We start from the raw sequence: 21,344 nt of genomic DNA, 5'->3' as shown, positions 1-21,344 counted from the left end.
CGTCGCCAGCTCATGCTCCCAACTAAACTGTTATTCCGGAGGAAGAGGCCTCAGGCTCCCATCGGCGCCCAGGGAGAGCAGGCAGGGACAGGGCGCTCTCACAGCTACTGCTTTTAGCAACAGGCAAGAGAAAATAAGCAAACTCGAGGTGTGAGGCAGCCAGCACATGGAGCAGCGCGGGCTGCACCGACCAGCAAAATAAACAGGCTCTGCTCAGCCGAGATCTCCCCTTCGTGGCCCAGTCCCCTGCCCGGTACTTGCACAGCAGGTGACAAAAAGGGCCAGGAGCATCCACAACAGCACTGCTATTTAAATCAATTAAAACAAGCAGCAACAAACAGAATGAAATGCTTCAGCTAAAGCGATTGCCGAGACTTGAACGTTTGGAAGAGCAACACGGCGATGCCTGCGGCGGGCAGGGCACGGGCTGCAGATCCGGGGTTGCGCGCGCGGGAAGTGCGTCCTGGCTCCACTGGAGTGTGCTGTTCGGCCGCAGCGCGGGCTGCTGCGCCGGAGATGAGGGCGATCCGGCCCAGGCGCCCGCGGCGCCGGGGGAATACGCCACGGAAGACGGGCAGCGCCAGGGAAGGGAGGCTCAAAAGGTCTCAAACTGCTGCGTTTGTTACGGGGAGGGAAAACTGAGAAGATACTTGGGCTAGAAGGGCTGGCAGATCATTTGCTAGGTTTCCTCTGCAGTTATTTCTAATGAGATAAGGGATGAGCAAGAAAAGCAGTGCAAGAAAGCTGGAGATTGCAGACAAAATACTGGTTCTATCACGGAAAAACAAATCACAAAGCGGAGCAGCAACCCAAGGAGGAGCGAGGCATGAAGTTATCCAAATCCTGCAACAAGAGAGTTTATCTACTGCTTTTCACAGCCCTCCTGCTTTGCCCAATTCTGTGCTCACTTTCTAGAGCTGGTCACACCGCAGCGCCGCGCAGGAGAGCCGGCTGCCTGGGAAAACCCACCTGAGCAGCGTCCAGGAAAACCTTCCTCCTTAAAACACGGATAATAAAATCTTCTTCCACAAAATCTCCAGCACCCTGCCCGGAAGGGGCTGCAGCCCCGCCAGGCCTCACGGTGCCATATCCACTACAGCCATGTAGATGCCGTGCCACGAGCTAACGCTGCCCTCCAATAAAACATGGAGAAGACACCGAGGGCAGCGCTGTGCCAGGAGCTGCAGCGAGCAGTGGAGGTAGCGGCGCGAGGCGGACGAGCAGCGCGAAGCGGCCGGGCGGACGAGGCCTCTGCCGCCCACGGCTCGGGGCAGGCGCACGCGCGGCCGGCGCAGCAGCAGCTCACCCGAGCTTGGGGGCAAGGAAAGCAGCATTTATTCTTTGGTTTACTCATTCTGCTGCTCTCTGTTCATTAACCCTCATGCAGGTTCGTTTGGAAAAGAGAAAAGAGAAGGAAAGGGCAACGCAGCGGAGCCAGCGCGGCCGCAGCGGAGCAGGCGCCTCGCAGAGCGCCGGCCGGCTGAGCTGCAGCCTCAGCGCTTCCCCTCACAACAAATATTGAGGCCGCAAATTCAGGCTCTCTAGAGTGCCCGAAGGGATACATTATTTCAGCAGATTAATAATTACCATTTTCTTTTGCACTGGTAATATTACTATGAGCTTTGGAAAGACACAGAAGGGGGGAATTCCCCCAAGGCCATGTTAAATATAATAGCCCTTTGCTGAAACAGAGCTCCCTTTTCATTACAGGCTGCGCTTGGCAACAGCTCACGCTGTGCTCCTGTTAAGATAGTCCCTGTTCTTCAGTACAGTGAGTTTTGCTCGCAAATGCCTTAAAGACATCCTTCCAACGTGAGCAGTTTGCCAAGCAAACGGACACCCAGGGTCCTGGGCTGCTGCTACTTTAAGAGCAGAGCAGGGTGGCGGGTGCGGATGGGTCTCCCAAGGGGAGCGCGGTTGCAATGGCACTTTTTGTTGTCTGTTTGGACGTGAAGCAGAGGTAATAACGTTGTCATCCAGGTCATAGCCAAGGGATTTTTCTTTTTGCAGATATTAACTTCACGGCAAAAATGTAGCTTCAGTTCTGCCCATCCCCCCCAAATTCACAAGCTTTAGGCAAATTCAGTTAGAAGTTTCAATTGCAACAACTATTTCTGAAAAGCCTTCAACTAAAAGTTACAACTGTAGCACCCTCCTCCTCTGAATTTTTCCCTTTCTGTTGCTTTTTGCCTACATGTCCACACTAAAACTCTTTATTCTGAAACAAAGGGAGGCTTCAGTTTAAATGAACAATGATTTCCGGCCTTCTGTTTGGCAGGGAAAACACAAAAATCACAGGTTTAGTTTGCCAACACTGGGTACAGCTGCAGAGCTGCAAACAGCCCTCCCGGCCCCATCGCAGCAGCTCCAACAACGTTGGACCCAACGCAGGGCTCACCCGAGGAGCAGCAGTGACAATAACCACTTGTCCCCTTCCCTAGGACAGGCCACAAGACCCTTTCCGCTCACCTTGTAAGAGAGGAGGAGGCTGGAAACTTGGCTCCAGCACCATCCTGCAAGGCTCGGGCTGGACGCTTCGCACTAAGAACCACCACCCCATCTGGCTGCTGCGCTCACCACGAACGAGCCGCTACACGGGGGTGAGCACCGGAGAGCTGCCTGTCCTGCACAACAAGTGTACATCGTGATGGGCACGGGCAGACCTGATTCAACTCGGAATCAAATCAAAAAAAAAAAAGTTTCTAAACAGGGATAAAGTAGCATTTACCAAGCTGAGCAGAAGAGCTTCGTGCAGAGCTTCCCACCTCCTGGTGCCCTGGAGCTCAAGGCACCAATGGGGGTCAACTAAGGGACCGGTTTCTCGCTGGGCTGAAATAAGAATGAAAGTAACGACCACCCTTCAAAAGGGCATAAAATGCAAAGAAAACTCAGGCCCTGCAGAAGGGTTCCTGCCCAACAGCTGCCTCTTTTGATAGTCCAACATTTGTTCTGCAGCTGGACAACATCACAGTTTATTGCTCTGTGCAAAACCCCATATGAAACCTTTTGCAAAAAGGCAACTATTAATTAGCCCTAATGGGGAGAGAATTTGCTTTCACAGGCTCCCTTTATTGAAAGCCGCAGAAAGATTGAGCTGAACAACAAAACAGGCTGCAATTAGGAGCTGAATGTCCCTGGCCAGAGCAGCTCACACAGCTGAAGGCTGCTGGCAAATTCAGCTAAGTCCTCCATACACAGCTTGGACTGCAATGTACAGCATGAAGGGAGTATGGTATGGGGGCTATATGGTATGGGCGCTATTACAGCTGAAAGCTAAGAGCAAGACAGACATTTTCTGCAGAAGTTATTCAAACTAACACAAAGAGGCTTCTGACCCTCGATTGCAACCACGCGGAGTTGAACACAACAGCAATTTATATCCTTTTGCAAACGCTTCTATTCAGCAAGAACTGTTCTAGCGGGCATTTGCTTAACCTGAATTATTGGCAGTATTTTGTGTGTGTGTGGGGAATGCCCTAGGAACTCTAGTCTATTTAGCTTCCATGTGCAATCAATATTAGGATTTTAAACAGTTCCTAGTGTATCACTGTGGACTTGATCCAAAAAATTAACCGAAACAAACCATAGCCAGAATTTAACAAAAATGAAGAGCTATGCACACGTTGGTGAATAAAATAAATACATCACACGCTGGAAAACAAGCAACACATCCAAGTACTATGAACAGCAGGTTTCCTGGGGACCCACGGCTGCCTATACAGGCTGCACCAGCTTAAAGATCTGGTTAAAGGGTGAACTTTGAAAGAGGTGAAATATGGAGAGTGCAAAGATATTTTTGGATACTCAGCTCCCAATCAGAAGCCACTACAACCTCTCAAGGTGCCAGACTTCACACTGTTCAAATTCTCAAGTCGCAGTATAATCGTGTTCCCTAAAGCCAAGTTTGTCCACATTTAAAATCACAGTACCTCAGTTCTTCCAGGTGTTTGGTACTGAGAAGTAGAACTCTTAAAAGAAATCCAAAAGGGAAAAAAAAAGAAAGAAAAAAAGTAAATGAATAGACTAAAAAACCTAAGCAGACAGAACATGGTTACAAGCGTTCATCATAAAAAAATGAATCTTAGAGGACCAATCTTGCACTTACCCCTTAATGAAAATTCCGTCCGGATTTCTGAATTCACATGTATGTATGGGTATGTACATTATATATAAATATATATGCGTGTGTTGCGTGTATATATACACACACACACACATATATATATATATATAGAGAGAGAGAGAGAGAGAGAGATAATAGGGATGGTTTGCACTGTTTGCTACTCTGATTTATTTTACCAAAGCTTTTTGACTTACAATAGGTGCAGCAAACAAAAGGCTAATTAGGATATTAAATTTGAAAATCCTCCTTTCAGAATGGCTTTTCCATCATTTTTATATATCCTTTACAGCATAACATCAGTGAAGTGAAATCCCACTGGTTTAAGGGTTTTGAAACTAAAGACAGTCTCTAAAGAAAAGTATTAGTGCATGAAATTAAACTACATATAGAATTGTTCCACTTGAAATACTTGAGCATGAGTTATTTTATTCTATTTGTGATAACAGTTTCCTCTAATTTGCAGCAGCAGCAATGCTGGCCAAGGAAGAAACGGCCTGAACAGTGCCTGCCTGGAATCGCTGACATTTCCCACCTACCTCAGTTGATGCTGCATTCAGCTACTTTCCAACAGGATTTGTTCAGTGCAGCTCCCATTTCCTCAGTGGGCAGTTACCAGCTGTACTTAATACTGACTGCTGCTCAGTTTTGGACCGCCACTGTGAGCCATGGACGTGCCAGACGCAGCCCTCGAGCAGAGCTAAGGGAGCTTCCGCACGCTGCTGCCGTGGCAGCCGCCTCCTCCTCCTGCTGACCCACCTGGAGGTCCCGGCACGCGGGGATTAGCCCCCCGGCTCACACGTCCTTTACCGTTTGCTGGCACGTGCAGGTCAGCCTCATGGAGCAAGAGTTCATCCGAGTGCTTGAAATAAGAAAAATTGTTTATTTGGTGCAGTCTTTATGTTGCGGTCAATTGGCCATGATTATGTTCCCATTCACTCCATCCAATTTTTGCTTTTAACTGCCCAGCAATAACTTTGAGCATATTTGAGCAGAGACAGAGAACTATGAAGTGTCTAAATGCAGAGATTTTAACCAGTCCACCAGTCCTCCCTGCATTGCTGCACTGATGACCACAGATCCTGTCTTAAAAAGAAAAAACAACTATTGCACCCTAATAAGAATAAAATTAAGGTGTGATGGAATGAATACTGAAGAGAACATGTAGGAGACACCCTGCTCACTCAGTACGTGGCTCAAAGGAGGGTGTCGTCGGAAAGGGGCAGAGCTTCAGCAGGGGAAGAGCATCTACACCCACGCGCCCATTGTGGACCGCAGGTGTAAGACTGTGCAGCAAGAGACAGGCTCAATCCCTGAATACATTTTTGCCTCAGCAGCTGGTTTTAGGAGCAGAGTCTATTTAATTATTTTACATTTGGCTGCCTATTTTCTTGTGCCAACACAAAACACAATTTGTAAATATAAAAAATTCATACGCAAAAAGTGATCGCTATAAAAATTGTATTAAGCATGAAAGCCTAAATTCCAGACTGCTAATCGCTCAGTGAAGGAATGGGAAGTGGAAAATATGTCTTTCTGTCCTCTCAGATGTTTTAAATGGGTGAAGATCCCAACGCCCAAGGGAAAGGCTAGATAATGTCTTGCAATTAAAACCAAATCCATGCCTTTTGAAGCCATGGCCTACTGCTGACTTGACTCAACCCCACCGTGGGCGAACACCCTGATCTAGCCTGACGTTGCCTGTGGTTCTGCCTCGGGCCAGTGCAGCAAGGGCAGCACGTGGTGCCCTGCTCACAAGCTGGCTCTTTGCATTCCTTCTTTTATGGCATAGATGAGGTTTTTCTACCTTTAGAAGCAGAATCCTCCAAAATCCTTCATGCACATGTTAAGGCAAGTGAAAGCTCGGAGGATAACACAGCCTGTCCTCTTCTCCACGAGGAGCCTGGCCGCTCCAGAGCTGGCCCCAGGGCAGGAGGCTGCAGTAGCGCAAGAAGGCAGTCGCATTTACACCAACTTCAGTAAAAACTTCTAGGAAAAAGGATAAAAGACAGTTACAGGGTTAATCTGTCATCCATTCCTGACTGGAATGATAGGTAAACACTGAATTCCTTTATTTCATAACTTCCACATCTAATAACACCATATACTTGAATAGTGCCTAAAACGGCTAAATTTTGCAACATACACAGAATTTAAAATTGATCCAGTTGAAAGAACTTGAATAAGAAAAATCAATAAACATCAAACATACTTGGATGTTCATGTGCAGAGTAGAATACTAATACTACAAAAAAAGTAATAAATAGCACTTTCTTTTGACAATATCTCTTTGTGCAGCACTCTTTGCTTGAAGGAGTCTGGGGAGCTCCCAATCCCAAGCACTGCCTTTCCCAAGCACGTGTGGAAGGGACCCGCTCATCCTTCACTTACCTTCAACTGATCCTGACATTCACCTTGGCTCTTTTAATAAATATTCAGCATTATTGCCTCCCTCCAATGCTTTTAGTTGATGCCCGCGTTTCTCCAAGAAACAAATCCGTAATGATGGAAGAATGGAACAATGCAACGTCCCACCGCGGTCTCACACATCCTCTCCCCTAACCGCAATTAAGACATGCAAACCAGACCGTACAAAGCTCAACTCTAAGCTTAAAGACAAGCCAACCCTCCCTGAGAATCAGCATCCTTCTGAGAAGGATGTTTTGTCACCAGCACCCATCAGAAAGAGGCACGGGATTCTTAGAGGAGGACGTATTGCAGCAACGCACAACCACCAGGAGAGCAAACATCTGTTGGCTGATATGAGAGGAGGAAAAAAAATGCCAGGAGGCGGTCGGAGAAAGAAAAACAGACCAAGGTAAACAGAAATGATGCCGAGACTTCTGTCAACACGCAGCCTACAGAAAAAAAATCACTGCAATAACAGAAGAGAGCTCTGATTAATATTAACCAGGCATCCTTCCTGAGCAAGCTTTCTAACCCTAGCTGACAGGTGAATTCTTCTTCTCGAAGCAATAGTAGTAAAAAATAAAAATAAGAGAGAAATATATGCATCATTTCTTGAGACCTGCTAAATGCAAGCTGTAGGCCAAATCCCTGCAGACTCTGCAGATTCGGTTTTGCTTTTGAGTCTTAAAAAAAAAAAAATCTTCGAAAATAAGTTGAGCTTGAAGAACTTTTCCAGCCTCACTTTGTCCCACTGAATGAAGCACCATCAGACCACGAAGAGGGAGTAAAACCCATGACCTGCCTCCCTGCTGCACTCCAGGAGCAGCACCGGGAGCTCGGGATGCTGGAGAAGCCTCCCGGGTGCCGCAGAGCCATTGCAGGAGAGGCAGGAGGAGAAGCAGGGCTACTTTTTAGCAGAGCAAGCAGGACTCATGCAGTCCACACTCGTAGGATCCTCCTGAAGCATTCCAGGGGCCTGGGAAGCGAGTAATATTTACGTGAATGTTTCTAAAGAATTTTCTCTGCTAGATCAACCTTAGAGCTTAGCTTTCTCAGCAAAATATAAACAACAGTGGCAGGCACCAACTGAGCCTGTTCCATACAAATCAACCTTATACAACATTTCCGCCACCTTTTCTTCCCCCCAGGAAGTGTATTCAGCAAAGGCATGCAAGACACACAGACCTACACTGCATCTCATACAGGTACAGCCAGAATAACCCATCCTCATCTGCTCTTTTGTGCAATATCTTCCATGTAATAGACATGCAAGACTAAAGAGAAAGGGATGAAAACACAAAGGACTCATCTCTACTGCAAGCTGTCACTGCAAGTGCTGGAATCCCTCATCTCAGGTAAATCCACTCCGAGAGGTGCTAACCCCAGGCATCAAGGTCAACGTTGGCACCCCCGTCACGTAAGCCACCCAGTTCAAGACCCCTTAATTATATAACACTAATGTATAACCCAGCTGGGAGGATTCATGCTGGTCACTAACCCAGCTAAGGAGGAAGAGCCATTGCCAGTTGTCCTCTTTTCACACTCGAACCCACGCAGTGGCACTCGGATCCAGAGGGGCCTGCAGAGGAGCTACCCTGGTTGGTCTCTGTGCACTCTCAGCAGCCTCACTGCTTCCCACCGAAGCGAGCAGCCCTTTAGAGCAAACACCAGGCACCAGCTGGGCTTGCTCTTGCGGAGCCTGTTACACCTGAGGCCTCCCAGGCGCCTCCAGGTTACAGGCGGCCTGGGTTCCCTCGCCGACTGACAGCGCCCATGAACAGCAGCGCGCAGCCTGTGCTGGCGGCAGGCAGGCTGCGCACAAGCAGCCAGCTTGCCTGACACTTAAAAGAGTTAACGAGGAAAGCAAATTAAAAAGGCTAAGCAGAGAACGGGACAATTCTGCATTGATGCTGCTCCTCCCTTCCCCACTCCAAATGCTAAATAACATATAAGAGACCAAGCACGTCCTGTATGGTTTCGTTTTACGGGACAAGAGGGGCAGGGGAGGATCAGCAACATTTGCTGAGCCCTGAAGCAGATGGAGTGATGGATGACAGAGGAACCTTTAAGTATTCCAGCTTCTTATCTGCCTCTTTGCAGTACAGTGGGTAATAAAACCAGAAAAGCATCCTTTGCACAAGCTACTCACGGGCTTAGCAATAAGCACAGCTCAGCAAGGGGTGTGATCTGAACACGCACTGAGGAAACATCAGCTTTCAACAAGGTCTCCTGACAGATTTTTGGCTCCTGCTACTAATCTTCCCAGTCGGGGCCCGGCCTCGCAGAGTCGTGATCATGGAGCTCCGCAACTGTCACGGGTATGAAAGGGGAGGGTGAAAACTGCTACTCATTTTCTCTGATCTTTCTTATCCTGTTTCCCTGTTTAAATAAACTCTTTTCTCATAATTTCTCTTCTTTCCTCTGCTCTTTGCTCTGTTTCCCAGTAGAATGGAGTAACAGTAAAATGCTGCCATCCAAAATACGTGCAAGTCACCCTGCTGCCCAGAGAGCAGAGTTACTTGCAGAGCAAAACCGGCCCCTGCACAAGTGCCTGCGGATGCTCCTCTCCGGGGGGGCACTCCTATCCCCCCCAAAATAATTAATGCTGTTTCCTCTAACGGCACAGATTTTATTCCCGTCTTTGATGACTTACTGACAAGCTCAGCCCGAGATGGTTGGCAAAACTGACTGGGATTTCAGATGGATTTCTCAGACACCTTTCATCCTCCCTCAAACAAACACATTTAAATATAGGCATGGAGAGGAGAAATAATTTGCAAGCTGAAGCACATTTCTATTAGTGAAAGAGAAGTCCACGCGGTCCAGCTGAACCTACACAAGCCGAATCAAGTGCAGGCTGGTACCCGTTCATCACATCTCCCTGGTGGGGCTGAGGTGGTAAGAGCTCCAGGGAACTATCTGGGTGCAAATACAACCCCTATACATTTCCAAATAGCATTATGTGTCCTATTGGCCTAAATAATACGTTTTGCTCAGTTTTTCCTCTCATTTTCTCCTTTGGAAACTTGAATTTGCCCCCAGATTGTGATCTCAATGGTTGAGAATGAGAGGGTTTGGCATTCCCGTCAGATCCCTTCTCCCTGGCTGGCACTGCTGACACATCCAGAAGAGCCATTTGCTTCACCACATTTCTGGCAACCAGGACCTCCCTGCGCCAGACAGGCACCAAGACACCAAGACAAGGCAGCCCATAAACAGCAGTAAAAGCAGAGGCAGAAGTGCACAGAAATGACCAAGCATTACATAAAACATCACCCTGTTGCCAAATGTGTGCTCAGAAGGAAGAGGAGAACAACCTGTTCTAACTTTCCAGGTTACCTTCCTGCATTCTACTAGGATGCAACAGAGCAAGTCAAGGCTTCTCATACTCTAAAAAAAATCCAGTGTCTATCAACGCTGTCCAAATTCTTGCCACATGCTTCTTTCCATCATCTCCCTCCCATATTCTATGTGCCAGGCATCCAAAGCCTGTATAGCTTTGAGCAGCAAGCCTGAAGTAGGGAATGTGAAAAAATAAACAAACAAACATAAAACTGCATACATGTTGCCCTGCTCTCCCATTGACCTTGGACGTCCTTCAACCGATCCCCACCGAGCTCCTTTGCTGAGCAGAGGCCATTGGTTTCCCTCTTGCACCACAAGAGGGAAAAAAAAGCCTAGGAATTGGGGCAAAAACTCCAAAAGAAAACCTAACTGCTGCAGGAAACATGGGATCAGTGTTATTATTTATAGATGACAATCCCCTTAACAGGAGCCTTCTGGAAAAAAAAAAAAAAGCAACAACAACAACAACAAAGTAAAATCCAGGCAGGTTACAGAAGCAGTCTCAGGCTGGGACTGTTCCTCACTAGAGCCCCAGCATCTCCCCATCATGATGCCTGTTCGAAATGGCAGGGGACAGTGCTATGAATATGTTGCAATTAGGAAGGAGGATGTTAATAACTTTGCTGGCCCTTCCCAGGATCCAAACAACTGTTCTCATTTCACAGCTTACTGACTCTCTAGATGCAGTAAAAAGTCCTGGAAATAAAACTGATACTTGTTAGAGAGGCTCAGCCTCACAGCCGTTATGTTTCCTTATGTTTCAGTATGAAAGATGCCTCTCTGGATGATCAGCTTTGAAGAAAGAAATGAACACTTCTCAGAAAAATGTTTTTTTTATGTATACCTGAAGCTGCTCCTCATGATAGCGCAAAAGGTGGTTGTAACAGTTCACAAACTAACGGTATTTTTATAAACCAACTAGAACCTCCACCCAAAACTACCCGATACCTGTGACCACCTACCACATAAGAGACCATCTGATAAAACATAGTCCTGGCTTCATCCATGCAATGCCCTGTCAGGACCGGAAAGGAGACGGAAATCAGTGCCCAATTTCCCCGGCACTTTTCTGCCCGTTAGTTTTCCTGTTGCTTCCCCAGGGAGCCCGTTAGGCAGCGCGGCTTCCAGCCAGCCGAGAGCCCCTGAGCATGGCTCCTGTTTATACAGGAGAAAAACGCAGCTTATACATCACACACACAGGGAATGAATAATTACGGAATGAACACAGTTTGGTAAGCTTGCCCTCATCAATTCCCCTAATTAAACTCTAGCCTTTACTGGTTCAGAGCTTATCTGAGACACTTGCGACCAGTCCGACCTCCGACAGAGCTCGGCCTAATGAGCTGAGGCTACAAGTGACATGAAGATGCCAAAACAGAGGAGGAGATGTCAGCAGCACGAGGGATCAGGCCTTGCAAAGTTTCTCTGCTCCCAGGAGAATTTTCTTTGCCACCAGGCCGTAGCCAAACATAGGGTGCTCAAAGGACAAAACCCTCAGCACCCTTCAGAAACCAGGCAGGGGAAAAACAAAACAAAACAAAAACGGAAAATAAAGCTTGTACCAAAAGTGATTTTCCCTACTGCTTCCATAATGTTTACAGTGTCCTCTCATCTTTATTTACAAGACACACTGCAATCCTGTATGCTAATATATGCACAATTTGCATTCCTTCCCAGCCACAAACTCGTACATTAGAAGTGCCCACACTTCCTTCCGCTAGCACTTACAGCAGGCAACAGAGAAAATAATGCCTCAGAAATATTTATCTTAATTCTCCTTATCTAGTAACTTGTTGCAGTGGTGGAGCCCATTAAGCCCATTAATTCTGAATGTAAAAACTTTGCTAATTTGCAGCCGCAGAAGTTTATTCAGCCTTCACTTTCCTCCCCCCCAAGCTAAAGGGTTTAATACATGGGAATAAAATAAGAGAAAAACAACAGAATGACAAGAAATTTGTTCTGATTTGGAAGTTGGTATTTGTGGCTCAGGAAAGCACCCCTGTGACATGGCTTTTCTTCCCTTTGCAGCTTTGCCAGTTGCTAGAGGGATCAAACACAACCGCTAGACAACACATGGAAAGGCCCTGCAAGGTGGTGCTTAGAAAATCATATTTTCATAATTTCACAATCCAAAACTATCATTCCTAATATATTCCTCTGTGAAGGCACGACTCCTGCATGAACCAAGGCTCACATCTTTTAAACATCCAGTCTTATTTTCTCAATTGCAAGTGATGACGGAAAACTCAACCAAACTGGCAGCAATTTTAGCTGGGAATAACTTTTGCTCACAGGGCAATTTTTCCAACTCCAAGTTCCATTCCTAAGATTTTGCTACATCACTTCTCAAATGTTAAAAAGCAATTGCAATCATAAATCTTTCCGATAGAGACGACAGAAACAGGCTTCATCTTACTTAAAGAGGGGCGTCTAACAGACAGTTACCTAAATCCAAGCCAGCTTTGTGTGCTCTCTTCTGCATCAACAATAATAGAAAAGGGACTCTGAGGGGAGAGTCATCCGTTATCATCAGACAACGGGTACTTTCTGAACATGTCAGCTGCTCATCTTGCACTCCAAAGAAAGCCTGAAACAGCAGTGCAAGCTGAGGTAGATAATTATGAGGTGCCTAAAGCGGGTGGAAAGGATCTCGCCCTGTTTTCAACAAGCAGAACATTCTTATGGTTTCTGCTGGATTAACTCACGTCAGTTCTGTAAGTCTCCTAATAAAAAGAGTTTTCCTCTCTCCTTCTCGAAACCCACATACTAATAGCAAGCAAGCAATTATACGGTCTAGGTACTAAATACTAAGAAAGCAATAGCATCAGTCAAATGCTTCTATGAGCAATTGCTCAGATATTGGGGAAAAACAAACAAACCGACAAAAAATCCACCTTCTGCTCCTGCCAAAGACTTTTCTCCAACTCTCTCCAGTGGAAGAGCTGAGGAATATTGGAAAAGCTCAGAGAGAAAACAATGTTCACTACCGCTCATACTAGTTGTTTTGCATAATGAAACATTCATTATTATCAGTTTGTTGCTAAAGCATGTGGTTTGCAAGCCGTGAGCATCACTGAACTTACCCTTCTGCAAGAAGCCAACAGTGCTGGGCATCCCATCCTGCTACAAGGCGGCACCTGCAACACCCAGGATTTCACGTTATCGCTTAGTTGTCACACTTATTATTTACATGCCACACTGCTGGCGATTATCGTTCCTAGGGGAGGATGAAGTTAGGAGAAGGCTGCTTTTCGTCTAAATATAACCAAGTTGTCTTGACAGCAGAGCCCAAGGGGGCCCAAGGCACTATGGAGCTGGCTGCCGGGGTGCAGGCGCCGTGCGGTTCAGCTTCCCGGGGGCTGCCCTGCAAACCGGCCTCCCGCGCGTGGCACCGCGCTCTGCGGCCACGTCCCGGCACCACTTCCCGGAGCCATGCTGGATGCTCGCTCGCTCCTACAGGGACACACAGGCAGATTCCTGAAGCTCCCAGGGTCCTCTGCCTACTCCGCTCCAGCCTGGAGCTGCCCTGCTTCCCATCAAGGTGCTAGGTAAGGGTCATGAAAAGGAACAACAAAAAAGACGTAAATATTCGCATATAGGTATGTATATACACAAACCCATGTGTATTTTTTTAATCATGAAATGCCTTATTTTCCTTTCCTGCCCTCTGCTCCATGCTTCCCAAGCAGTTGAGCCCCAGCATACCCCACTGCTCACATCGTCTCCCTAGCCGGCCCAGCACTGCATCCCTTCCATCCAGCATCCCTCGGGATGCAACGCGTCGCTTTTGCAGCGTTCCCACCACCTCCTCCCATGAGTGAAGGGGGTTAAAGGAGAGGAAGAATTAGGTGTAGAGTCTACTTTGGGAACCTAGTTAATAATAAATGAGGAGGAAATAAAACAATGTGAAAACACTCACAAACTTCTGCCTTAAAGCTTGCCCAGAAGGGCTAACAGCTTACAGCAAAGCCCCTGGGTTTCAGATACACGTACAGAGATCCTAATGCAAAAACAAACAAACAGAAAAAAAAAACAAAAGCCACCAACACCAGCAAGAAAAGAAAATAGACGAAATCCAGCAAAGATCCCTTTCCCTGTACTTAGCCTAAGAATTGTGGCTTCCTGGTTTTCAGCAATTAATCTCAAAAAGGACAGCGCTTGCTCATACCTTACCATTTATGGTTACAGAAAACTTCTGTTTCTGTTCTGGGAGAACTAAGTTCAGCCACAGCCAAGGAAACCCAGAGAAGGAGGGAAAGAGAAAAACCAGGAGGAAACTCAGAGCTCCACTACTTGCTCTTTGACGGAAAGATTTCGCCCCGAATCAGCGGCGTGACAGAAGTCCCTTCCCCAGCAAAGCCTCCGAGAGGGCAGCTTTGCACCAACAACAGTAAGTAGCACCCTGAGCAAACACCTCCCTGGGGAGCAGAGCGGCCTTGGTGTGGGGAGCGCTGGAGGGCCAGCGGCAGGAGCCCTTCTGAGCACCAGCACGACACGCTGAGACCCAGGGAGCTCAACGCTGGGAGGCCGAGCCGCTCTCCTCTCTGTAGCTGGTAAATCGGGATGCGACCTGCGGGTGCCTCATAATTAAGTGCACATTAGGGTGATATTATAACCCAGAGGAGCTGGGGGGGTTGCAGCACAGCTTAGCGGCCCTTCTGCTGCTTGAGGGCGCAGGAGATGCCACCCAAGCACTACCAATGTCCCTGGGTGCTGCTGCACCTGGGGGGACACAGATAGGACCCCCCGTGCTAGCAGAGGTCACAGCACCTTGAGAGCCAGCGGGGGCAGCCAGAAACTGTCCCCGAGGCCCAAATGCCTCTGAATCAAGACGAGGCCTCGCTTCCGAGCACAGCAGATGGCCACCCCGGCAGCAGCACCAGCAGCTGTCAGTGCAGCAATCACACACCCAAATGGCCCAGCTAATGTACTGTGTAATTTAACTAGACTGCGGAAAAAAAGATTAGGGAGTGGGGACATTATGAAAAGATTTGGAGCTTATATTTCCCTAATAATGATGGAGGCACCCTGCAATTTTCAGTGCAAAAGATGCGTTTAGATTTGCTCTCAAAGTAGGAGGAAAAAACAGTGCTCCTCGCTGCAACGTCTGAATATCCAAATGCTCCAAGGCTTCCCAGGCCACCGACCCCTCTGCGAGGGCACCTTCGTCAAGCATTAAGCGTTTCCTTGGATAAAGTCATTAAATGAGCTCTCAGCATTGCTCCTAACGCATATTTGTGGGGCTAAAAACAGAAAAGACGACTTTACAATCTGACAAAATTAACCTTTGTAAGACTGGAGGGAAGTGACGTTCCCTATAAACATGTTATTCTAAACACATGTAGCATTCAGGTGTCTATAAGAGCAGAAAATGCAGGACTTGTGGCAAAATCAGAACCCAAGCACCTTCGGGAAGAAGTTACACAGAGCGGTTCACGGCCCTCACTGCTTTCCCGTGCTGTCCTCCCTGCTTTCTGCCAATGCAATTCTGCGTACGGACTGCTTCGTGCTGCAGATCTTGCTGTCTCCTTGCTCACCTGAGGCATCAAACGCGCACCGGGAAGCGCGTGGCAACCATCCGCAGGCCTGCGGGTGCCAGGAGCATCGCTGCTGTACCCCGCCTGCAGAGCAAGCCCCTTATCAATCCTGTGTTTATAGGAGCACACCGAGGTATTTTTAGACTAGTCTCTCTTGTTAGCAGGCCCTGCATAATTCATACGTCCTTATTCACTCCGGCACGGAGCAGACGTCTCAGGAAGCGGGGGAATGAGGGAGGAACAGGAGCACGAGCAGCCCACACCGCGCGCCAGGGTGCGCAGGGAAGTGCAGCTGGGAAAGGTCCTCCTTCCCCTCCAGGTTTCACGGGGAAATAGCTGCTTTTCTCATGGACAGGGTTGATCAGGTGGGACGAGGCACCTGGTACCTCTGCCACAGGCCTGGACGTCCTCCAAGCAGCCCAAGGGGCAGCTACAGTTCCTGGTAATTCTTGGGTTAGCTCCCACAGGTCATGGTTTTCCACACAGTGAGATATTCCTCAGCTGACTGGACAGCTCTGGAACCCTGCTGTTGGGCTAGAGCACGGGGGAGCTTTCCCTCGGGCCGTGCCAGCAGAGCCACCATGGCCTTGTGCTTTCTCCCCAGCCTCCCGATTATACACGAATCATCAACACTCTCCGAGCGCTTCCTGGAAGCGGAGCAGGGCCTCAGTTGTCCCTCGTTAGCTCCCCACTGCGTTATGAGGGACTGTAACTATCACCATATGCTCCCTGGGCCCTGCACCAGGGCTCATGATATTCTTGGTCACTTTATTCCATTTCCCCTGTGACCACGGGGCACAAGAGCGAAAAAGGAATCAGATGCTGCAGACACAGAGCAGAAGTGACTGGACATTAAGTGCTGGGTTGTGCAATCAATCCATATTTTACATAGTTTGTTTCTTAAAGATGCCATGCTTCCATTTCTTCCGCACAGAAGGAAAAGAAAGGCCAGCAGTTTCCACGGAGCAATAGTGGAATTCTGTGCGCTGGCTCCTTGTGCACGGCTCGACAGCAGCGTGCACGGAGCTACCTGCGCCTGCTGCCAGCGCTCCAGTTATAGCCCTGCCACCAAGAAAACACCACACAGGCTTATTTAAGGGCCCACAATTAGCTTACGTGGCCGCACGGGGTTTCTGCACAGAGCTCGAGTGCCAGCCAGCAGGTACGCCTCGTTACAGAGCAACTGCCAGTTTAAAAATGCCTCCTGCAATGTCAGTGAATTATACATGATCAGAGAAACAATTCCCCTCAAACGGCTGCGAGCAAAATTCACAGTGGAACTTGATGTTTTATTTAAACAGAAATTGAACATGAAATTGGGCAAAATTCACTGCTCCAGCACCAGTAACTCCTACTCCTAGGGAGGCCTCAAACCACCTTATTTGATATTTTATTTGCAGTTCTCCTGTCTACTTTAAATATGTGTTTTCACAAAAACGTCTGTAACTAGCCCCTAAGTGCACTAAGCTGCCAATGCCGATTTATGGTCCACATACTTTTGTATTTTTACTCTTACAAACAGTTAAAAGTTCTGGTGAGATAATATCAGTCTATGAACAGACTATTTTTTTGAGCAGAAGAGCACGCTGACAAGTTAGGCATGTGCTTATCTCACACTGCATCTAAACTTAAAAGTCTGGGAATTTCCCCAGTCACTTGGTGGACAGGACTTGGAAAAGCACTATGTGGTACTGAAGGCCAGGCCGCAAGAACAAACATTAAATAACTGCACGTGCCTGAAGCTGAAATCCTAAAAATGCAGCTGATTGTGGCATTAGAGCACTCTACACGTGAAAGCAGGACTGAAATGTGCTGTTGTGTGCATGCAGCATACCTTCCCTTTAGCCTTCCCCTCCGCTTGCCTCTCTTCGGGGCCGGCAAGAGCATCATTGAAGCCCCACGCAGCTTGGGGAGGCGGCAGGACCGGGGCTGCAACGGGGCAGCTCTTGTCCCCTGCCTGGCTCTGTGACAGGCTGTGAGCAGCCCACACGGACAAGGACAAACGACAACTAGTAATGCAAACAGACTAAACAAAATAGAGAAAAAAAAAAAAAAAAAGACTGCCATACTGTACCATAAGTATCAGGGAACAAAAATGCAGGTTTCTGAGAGGAGGAAAAAAAAAAAAAGAAAAAAAGAAATGAAAAATCAATAGCACTTAAGCTGTGGGTTGTTCAGAAATGGGCTGGTTCCCCAAAGGGATACACAATATTTCAGAAACTTGTCAGCTTTTCCCTGTCTTTCTCCCTTCCACCCCCTCCCCCTCCCCAGTTTGACTCCAGAATCCACCATTTCAGCTCTCCTGACTCTGAATCATGCTGGGAAAGAAGCTGGTGACTGCGCAGAAGCGAGGGGAGACGCGAGCCCTGTGCCTGGGCCTGGCCATGGTCGCGTGCTCCATGATGATGTACTTCTTCATCGGCATCACCATCGTGCCCTCCTACACTAAGAGGTAACGACAAGCACTTCCCCCTAAATATGGAGCTGCTCCTTTTTGCTGCCACTATAGATTAAGAAATAGTGCCCAAAGATGAGAGTGTTTCTCACCCTTTAATTCATTTCACAAGTTCCTGTTCCACACACAAAATCAATTTGTGAGGAACTGAAGTGCTGTGAACCCGAGCATGCCCTGGCATTTCAGCTCATCCTTTCCAGGCTCGGCGAGTCTCCTCTTGATAGGCAAAGCAAGAGCACACACTTTATTCCTGGGCCTAAGAGCATCTTTAAGCTCAAAAGCAGCAGGCTTGTACTTTGACATGTATAAATGTTATCTTTGATATCATGAATTTCTGAACAGCCAGGCTGCAGCCTCCTGATCACCATGAAGCTCCTAACTGACAGTACCATTAGGAAAGTTCAGTACCACATTAAAGAAAAAAAAATGCTGTTGAAAGCCTGGCTCTGAGACATGGAAACCATTGTTTTTAGAAACAGGATGATTTCCATCCACCTGATTACATTACTAAAGAGATTTGTTTTAAGAACAGAGTGTTCTTGACTATTTTTCTGCTTTTAATGCCATCAAAATGTATGGTGTAAGCAGAAGTGCACTATGGTGTAAGTAACCTAAGAGCAAGTCTTCAAGGAAGCAACAGTGCATTTGGTCCCCACAAAAAGCCATGAACCCTTTCCATGCTCCCACTCTCAGCTGGCACAAGTAGATGGGTCCCCAGCACCTGGCCCCTACCAAACCCTGCCAGAGCACTTGCTCATGAGATATATTGGGGTTTTTTACCGCAGTGTTTGGACAACAGAAACTGTGTGCAAGTTGCTCAAAGCCACCATCAAGGACAGAGACCACTGCTCACCCAGCGAAGACTTGGAGGACGAGGAGGTCTTTCACTACCCTTGTCTAGAGGTGTGGGTTAACCTGACAGCCTCAGGACAGGAGGTTATGCTGTACAGCACTGAAGACACACTGGAAAGAAACTCTAAGGTACTTGCAATATAAACTCGATGCATCAGTCTCTGCTAGTAGCTAATGCCGTTGGTTCAGAGGAGGGGGCAGCAAGTCTGGTATACACTAAGCATAAACCAAGGCAATTCTAAATTTTCCAAAAAAAATATGTACAGTTTTAGAGCTTAAGCATTATATCAAACATTAAGGTAATACTTGTGAAGCCATTATACAAACTGAAAATGACAGTATTTACACTCAGGTATACGTAAGGTTCTGTGAGCTGAAGCACAATAGTGAGAAATCGTGTGCATCTGTGGCTTGCTCAGGGGCCTGTTGACTTAGCACAGCAGAGGCCTCAAGTTAAATTGCGGCCTAAGCGAGAGCACAAATCCCCAGCTCATTTCCACTCCAGAAGTGGGAACTGAAGCTCTGTTCCTAAAACATCTGGAGTTTACAAGCCTGCAAAACTGGGCACAGACATCTGACAGGAGCATGGCAAGCAGGTGCAGGACAGGCGAGAGCCTCCAGAGCTGCTATGCGAGTTACTAAGGTCTCTGTTGATAGCAGCGTGTCAGCTTTGCTCAGTCATACTTCACTACAAATCCTGCATTATAGTATCTAATCCAACAAATCATCTTTCTTTATTCCAGTGTTTCTACATCCCAGGCAACTCGGAGAAGCCCAAAGAGGTAAAAAAGCGAATAGAAACCATTGCAAACAACCTGAAAAGGTACCAGACTTTCCCATGCTACTACGACCCAGGAGGAACGCAGACGAAGGCCATTCTGAGCAGACTTTATCCCCTCAAAGGCCTCCTCTTCGCTTTCCTCTGGCCCACGCTCTTGTTTACAGGGGGGTGCCTGATTATTGTCCTGGTAAAAATCAGCCAGTACGTTTCTGTGCTGTCTGCTTGGCAATACAAAATAAATATCTAGGATAGATGCTCACGGTATATTAAATGCCTCTGGTGTGTATTGCCATTTGTATTTCTGACTTTTAACTATGCCAGACAGCAATCCGCGGATGGGCATTCTAGAAAAACCAAATGACATCTCCCATAGTTTATCTGCTACAGCTGCCAATCCATTAAACGAGGGCAAAATGCAAAGCTCAAGTCCTGGGCTTTGCATGAAAATACCTCCAAAGAACACAGACTGTGCTAGCAGATGTCATTTCTTTGGTTTTTGGGGTATTTTGCAGGAACCAAAGCTGCATTTTTTTTAAACTATTAAATTCTTGCTTCATGTTATAGACAGGGTCCTATTTTTCCAGCCAGCTGATAGCAGTCGTTGCCCACTCCAGATGCTGGGACACACACCGCTTGTGTGCACAGTACGCACTCAGGGCACTCCTGTGGGCCGCAGCGACAAGAACCTCGTACTGGTCCAGACAAATACCCCACATCACGGACCTCTCTGCTTTGGGGGGGAAAATAAATAAAATAAAAACAAGCCTCAAAGTTTAAATTCAAAACACCTCAAACTAACTGTATGTAATAAGTATGTGCATGAAGTTCAGTAAAGCAGCTTTTACAGGTATTAAGGTTTTTTACGTTCAGCTCAGACGTCAGCTTTGCTTAGCACAGGAGAGGGGTCCCATTCAAGGAACGTTACCTGCCTGCAATTTTCATGTATTATAGAAGCGGGAAGCAAGGGGAACAAGATAAGGAGTAAAACCACCATGTACCTTACTAAGTACAGCCACAGAGGCTGTCACATCTAACACACAGACTTTTCACATTATGGAAGTGTTTGTAGCACCTCCACTCCCAGGAATTCTCGGCATCACGGACGGATAGGTCTGCTGTTCTTGCAAATGACTCTTTCAGCCAATCTCCCAACTGGTCACAGGAACAGCAGATGATTTTTTCCTGCATGCTCTGACTGGGAGCTGGGGCGCAACTAACATGAGTCTAAACCATCGCCTGGTTGAAAAACCGGTCAGTTCCCATCATATACAGCAAAGTTTCAGAGCTCAGGCAAATTCAAATGCAAACTGCAGCTGGAAAACATTGCTCTAACCAATGCTGTACAATTCCCTAGTATCACTGGGAAGAGGCATGCAAAGACATAGCCTGATCTGTGTATTTTCCAACACTGTTAATGGAAGGGTGTCAGAGTTGGCTGGCAGGAAGAGCATACGTGCTTTTCATCATGATCAGCAACTCCAAATGAGACCAGGATACTACAAAGCAGTAGTTATTAACATCAGCAATTCCCCTTCACCCGAGAGAGCACACAGGGTCAGCCAGCTCCAGTCTCCAGGGAAAGAGACCTGCTGCTCTGCTGAAAATTCAAGCAACGCAGTGGGGCTGTAAAAAGAATATAAGTGGAGAGTTATTTCCACGAGGGGGAGAATTATTTCCACAGGGAGTGGAAATCACTTCACAGAAGGGAAGCAGAATGAGCAAGAGGAGCTTGCTCAACAGCTAGGTAGTGGACTGGATATAATTCATCACCTCCTTGAATGCTTTCTGTAGGGCAAGGCAACAGCAGCATGAGCTTTTGAAGGTGTTAAACACGCTACAGGCAAG

At 47.3% G+C, this 21,344-nt stretch overlaps 2 protein-coding genes across 2 annotated transcripts in view; one reads left to right on the top strand and one right to left on the bottom strand.

The window, feature by feature from the left end:
• Window positions 1–21,344, bottom strand: part of KCNIP1 (potassium voltage-gated channel interacting protein 1) — a 216,325-nt gene that overhangs the window by 176,333 nt on the left and 18,648 nt on the right. The gene's annotated exons all lie outside the window — the stretch shown is intronic.
• Window positions 13,931–19,771, top strand: KCNMB1 (potassium calcium-activated channel subfamily M regulatory beta subunit 1). Its single transcript, XM_088522629.1, has 4 exons — window positions 13,931–14,264; window positions 17,694–17,863; window positions 18,652–18,847; window positions 19,462–19,771. The coding sequence occupies exons 2-4, from the start codon at window positions 17,727–17,729 to the stop codon at window positions 19,744–19,746; spliced, it is 618 nt and encodes a 205-aa protein (XP_088378755.1). The 5' UTR covers window positions 13,931–14,264; window positions 17,694–17,726; the 3' UTR covers window positions 19,747–19,771.

The sequence above is a fragment of the Tinamus guttatus genome, unplaced genomic scaffold (assembly GCF_059628265.1).
Source record: "Tinamus guttatus ecotype Peru unplaced genomic scaffold, ASM5962826v1 Tinamus_guttatus_pri_ptg000155l, whole genome shotgun sequence".
In the NCBI taxonomy this organism is placed as follows: Eukaryota; Metazoa; Chordata; class Aves; order Tinamiformes; family Tinamidae; genus Tinamus; species Tinamus guttatus.
The sequence above is the reverse complement of the archived record's forward strand: the minus strand, read 5'-3'. Positions and strand labels throughout refer to the sequence as shown.

What these genes read in the sequence shown, in the direction of transcription:
- KCNMB1 (XM_088522629.1), top strand. Translation starts at nt 17,727, where the DNA reads ATGCTGGGAAAGAAGCTGGTGACTGCGCAGAAGCGAGGGGAGACGCGA. An exon ending in GTGCCCTCCTACACTAAGAG is followed by an intron (nt 17,864 to 18,651) that starts GTAACGACAAGC and finishes TTTTTACCGCAG; the next exon opens with TGTTTGGACAACAGAAACTG. An exon ending in CACTGGAAAGAAACTCTAAG is followed by an intron (nt 18,848 to 19,461) that starts GTACTTGCAATA and finishes TCTTTATTCCAG; the next exon opens with TGTTTCTACATCCCAGGCAA.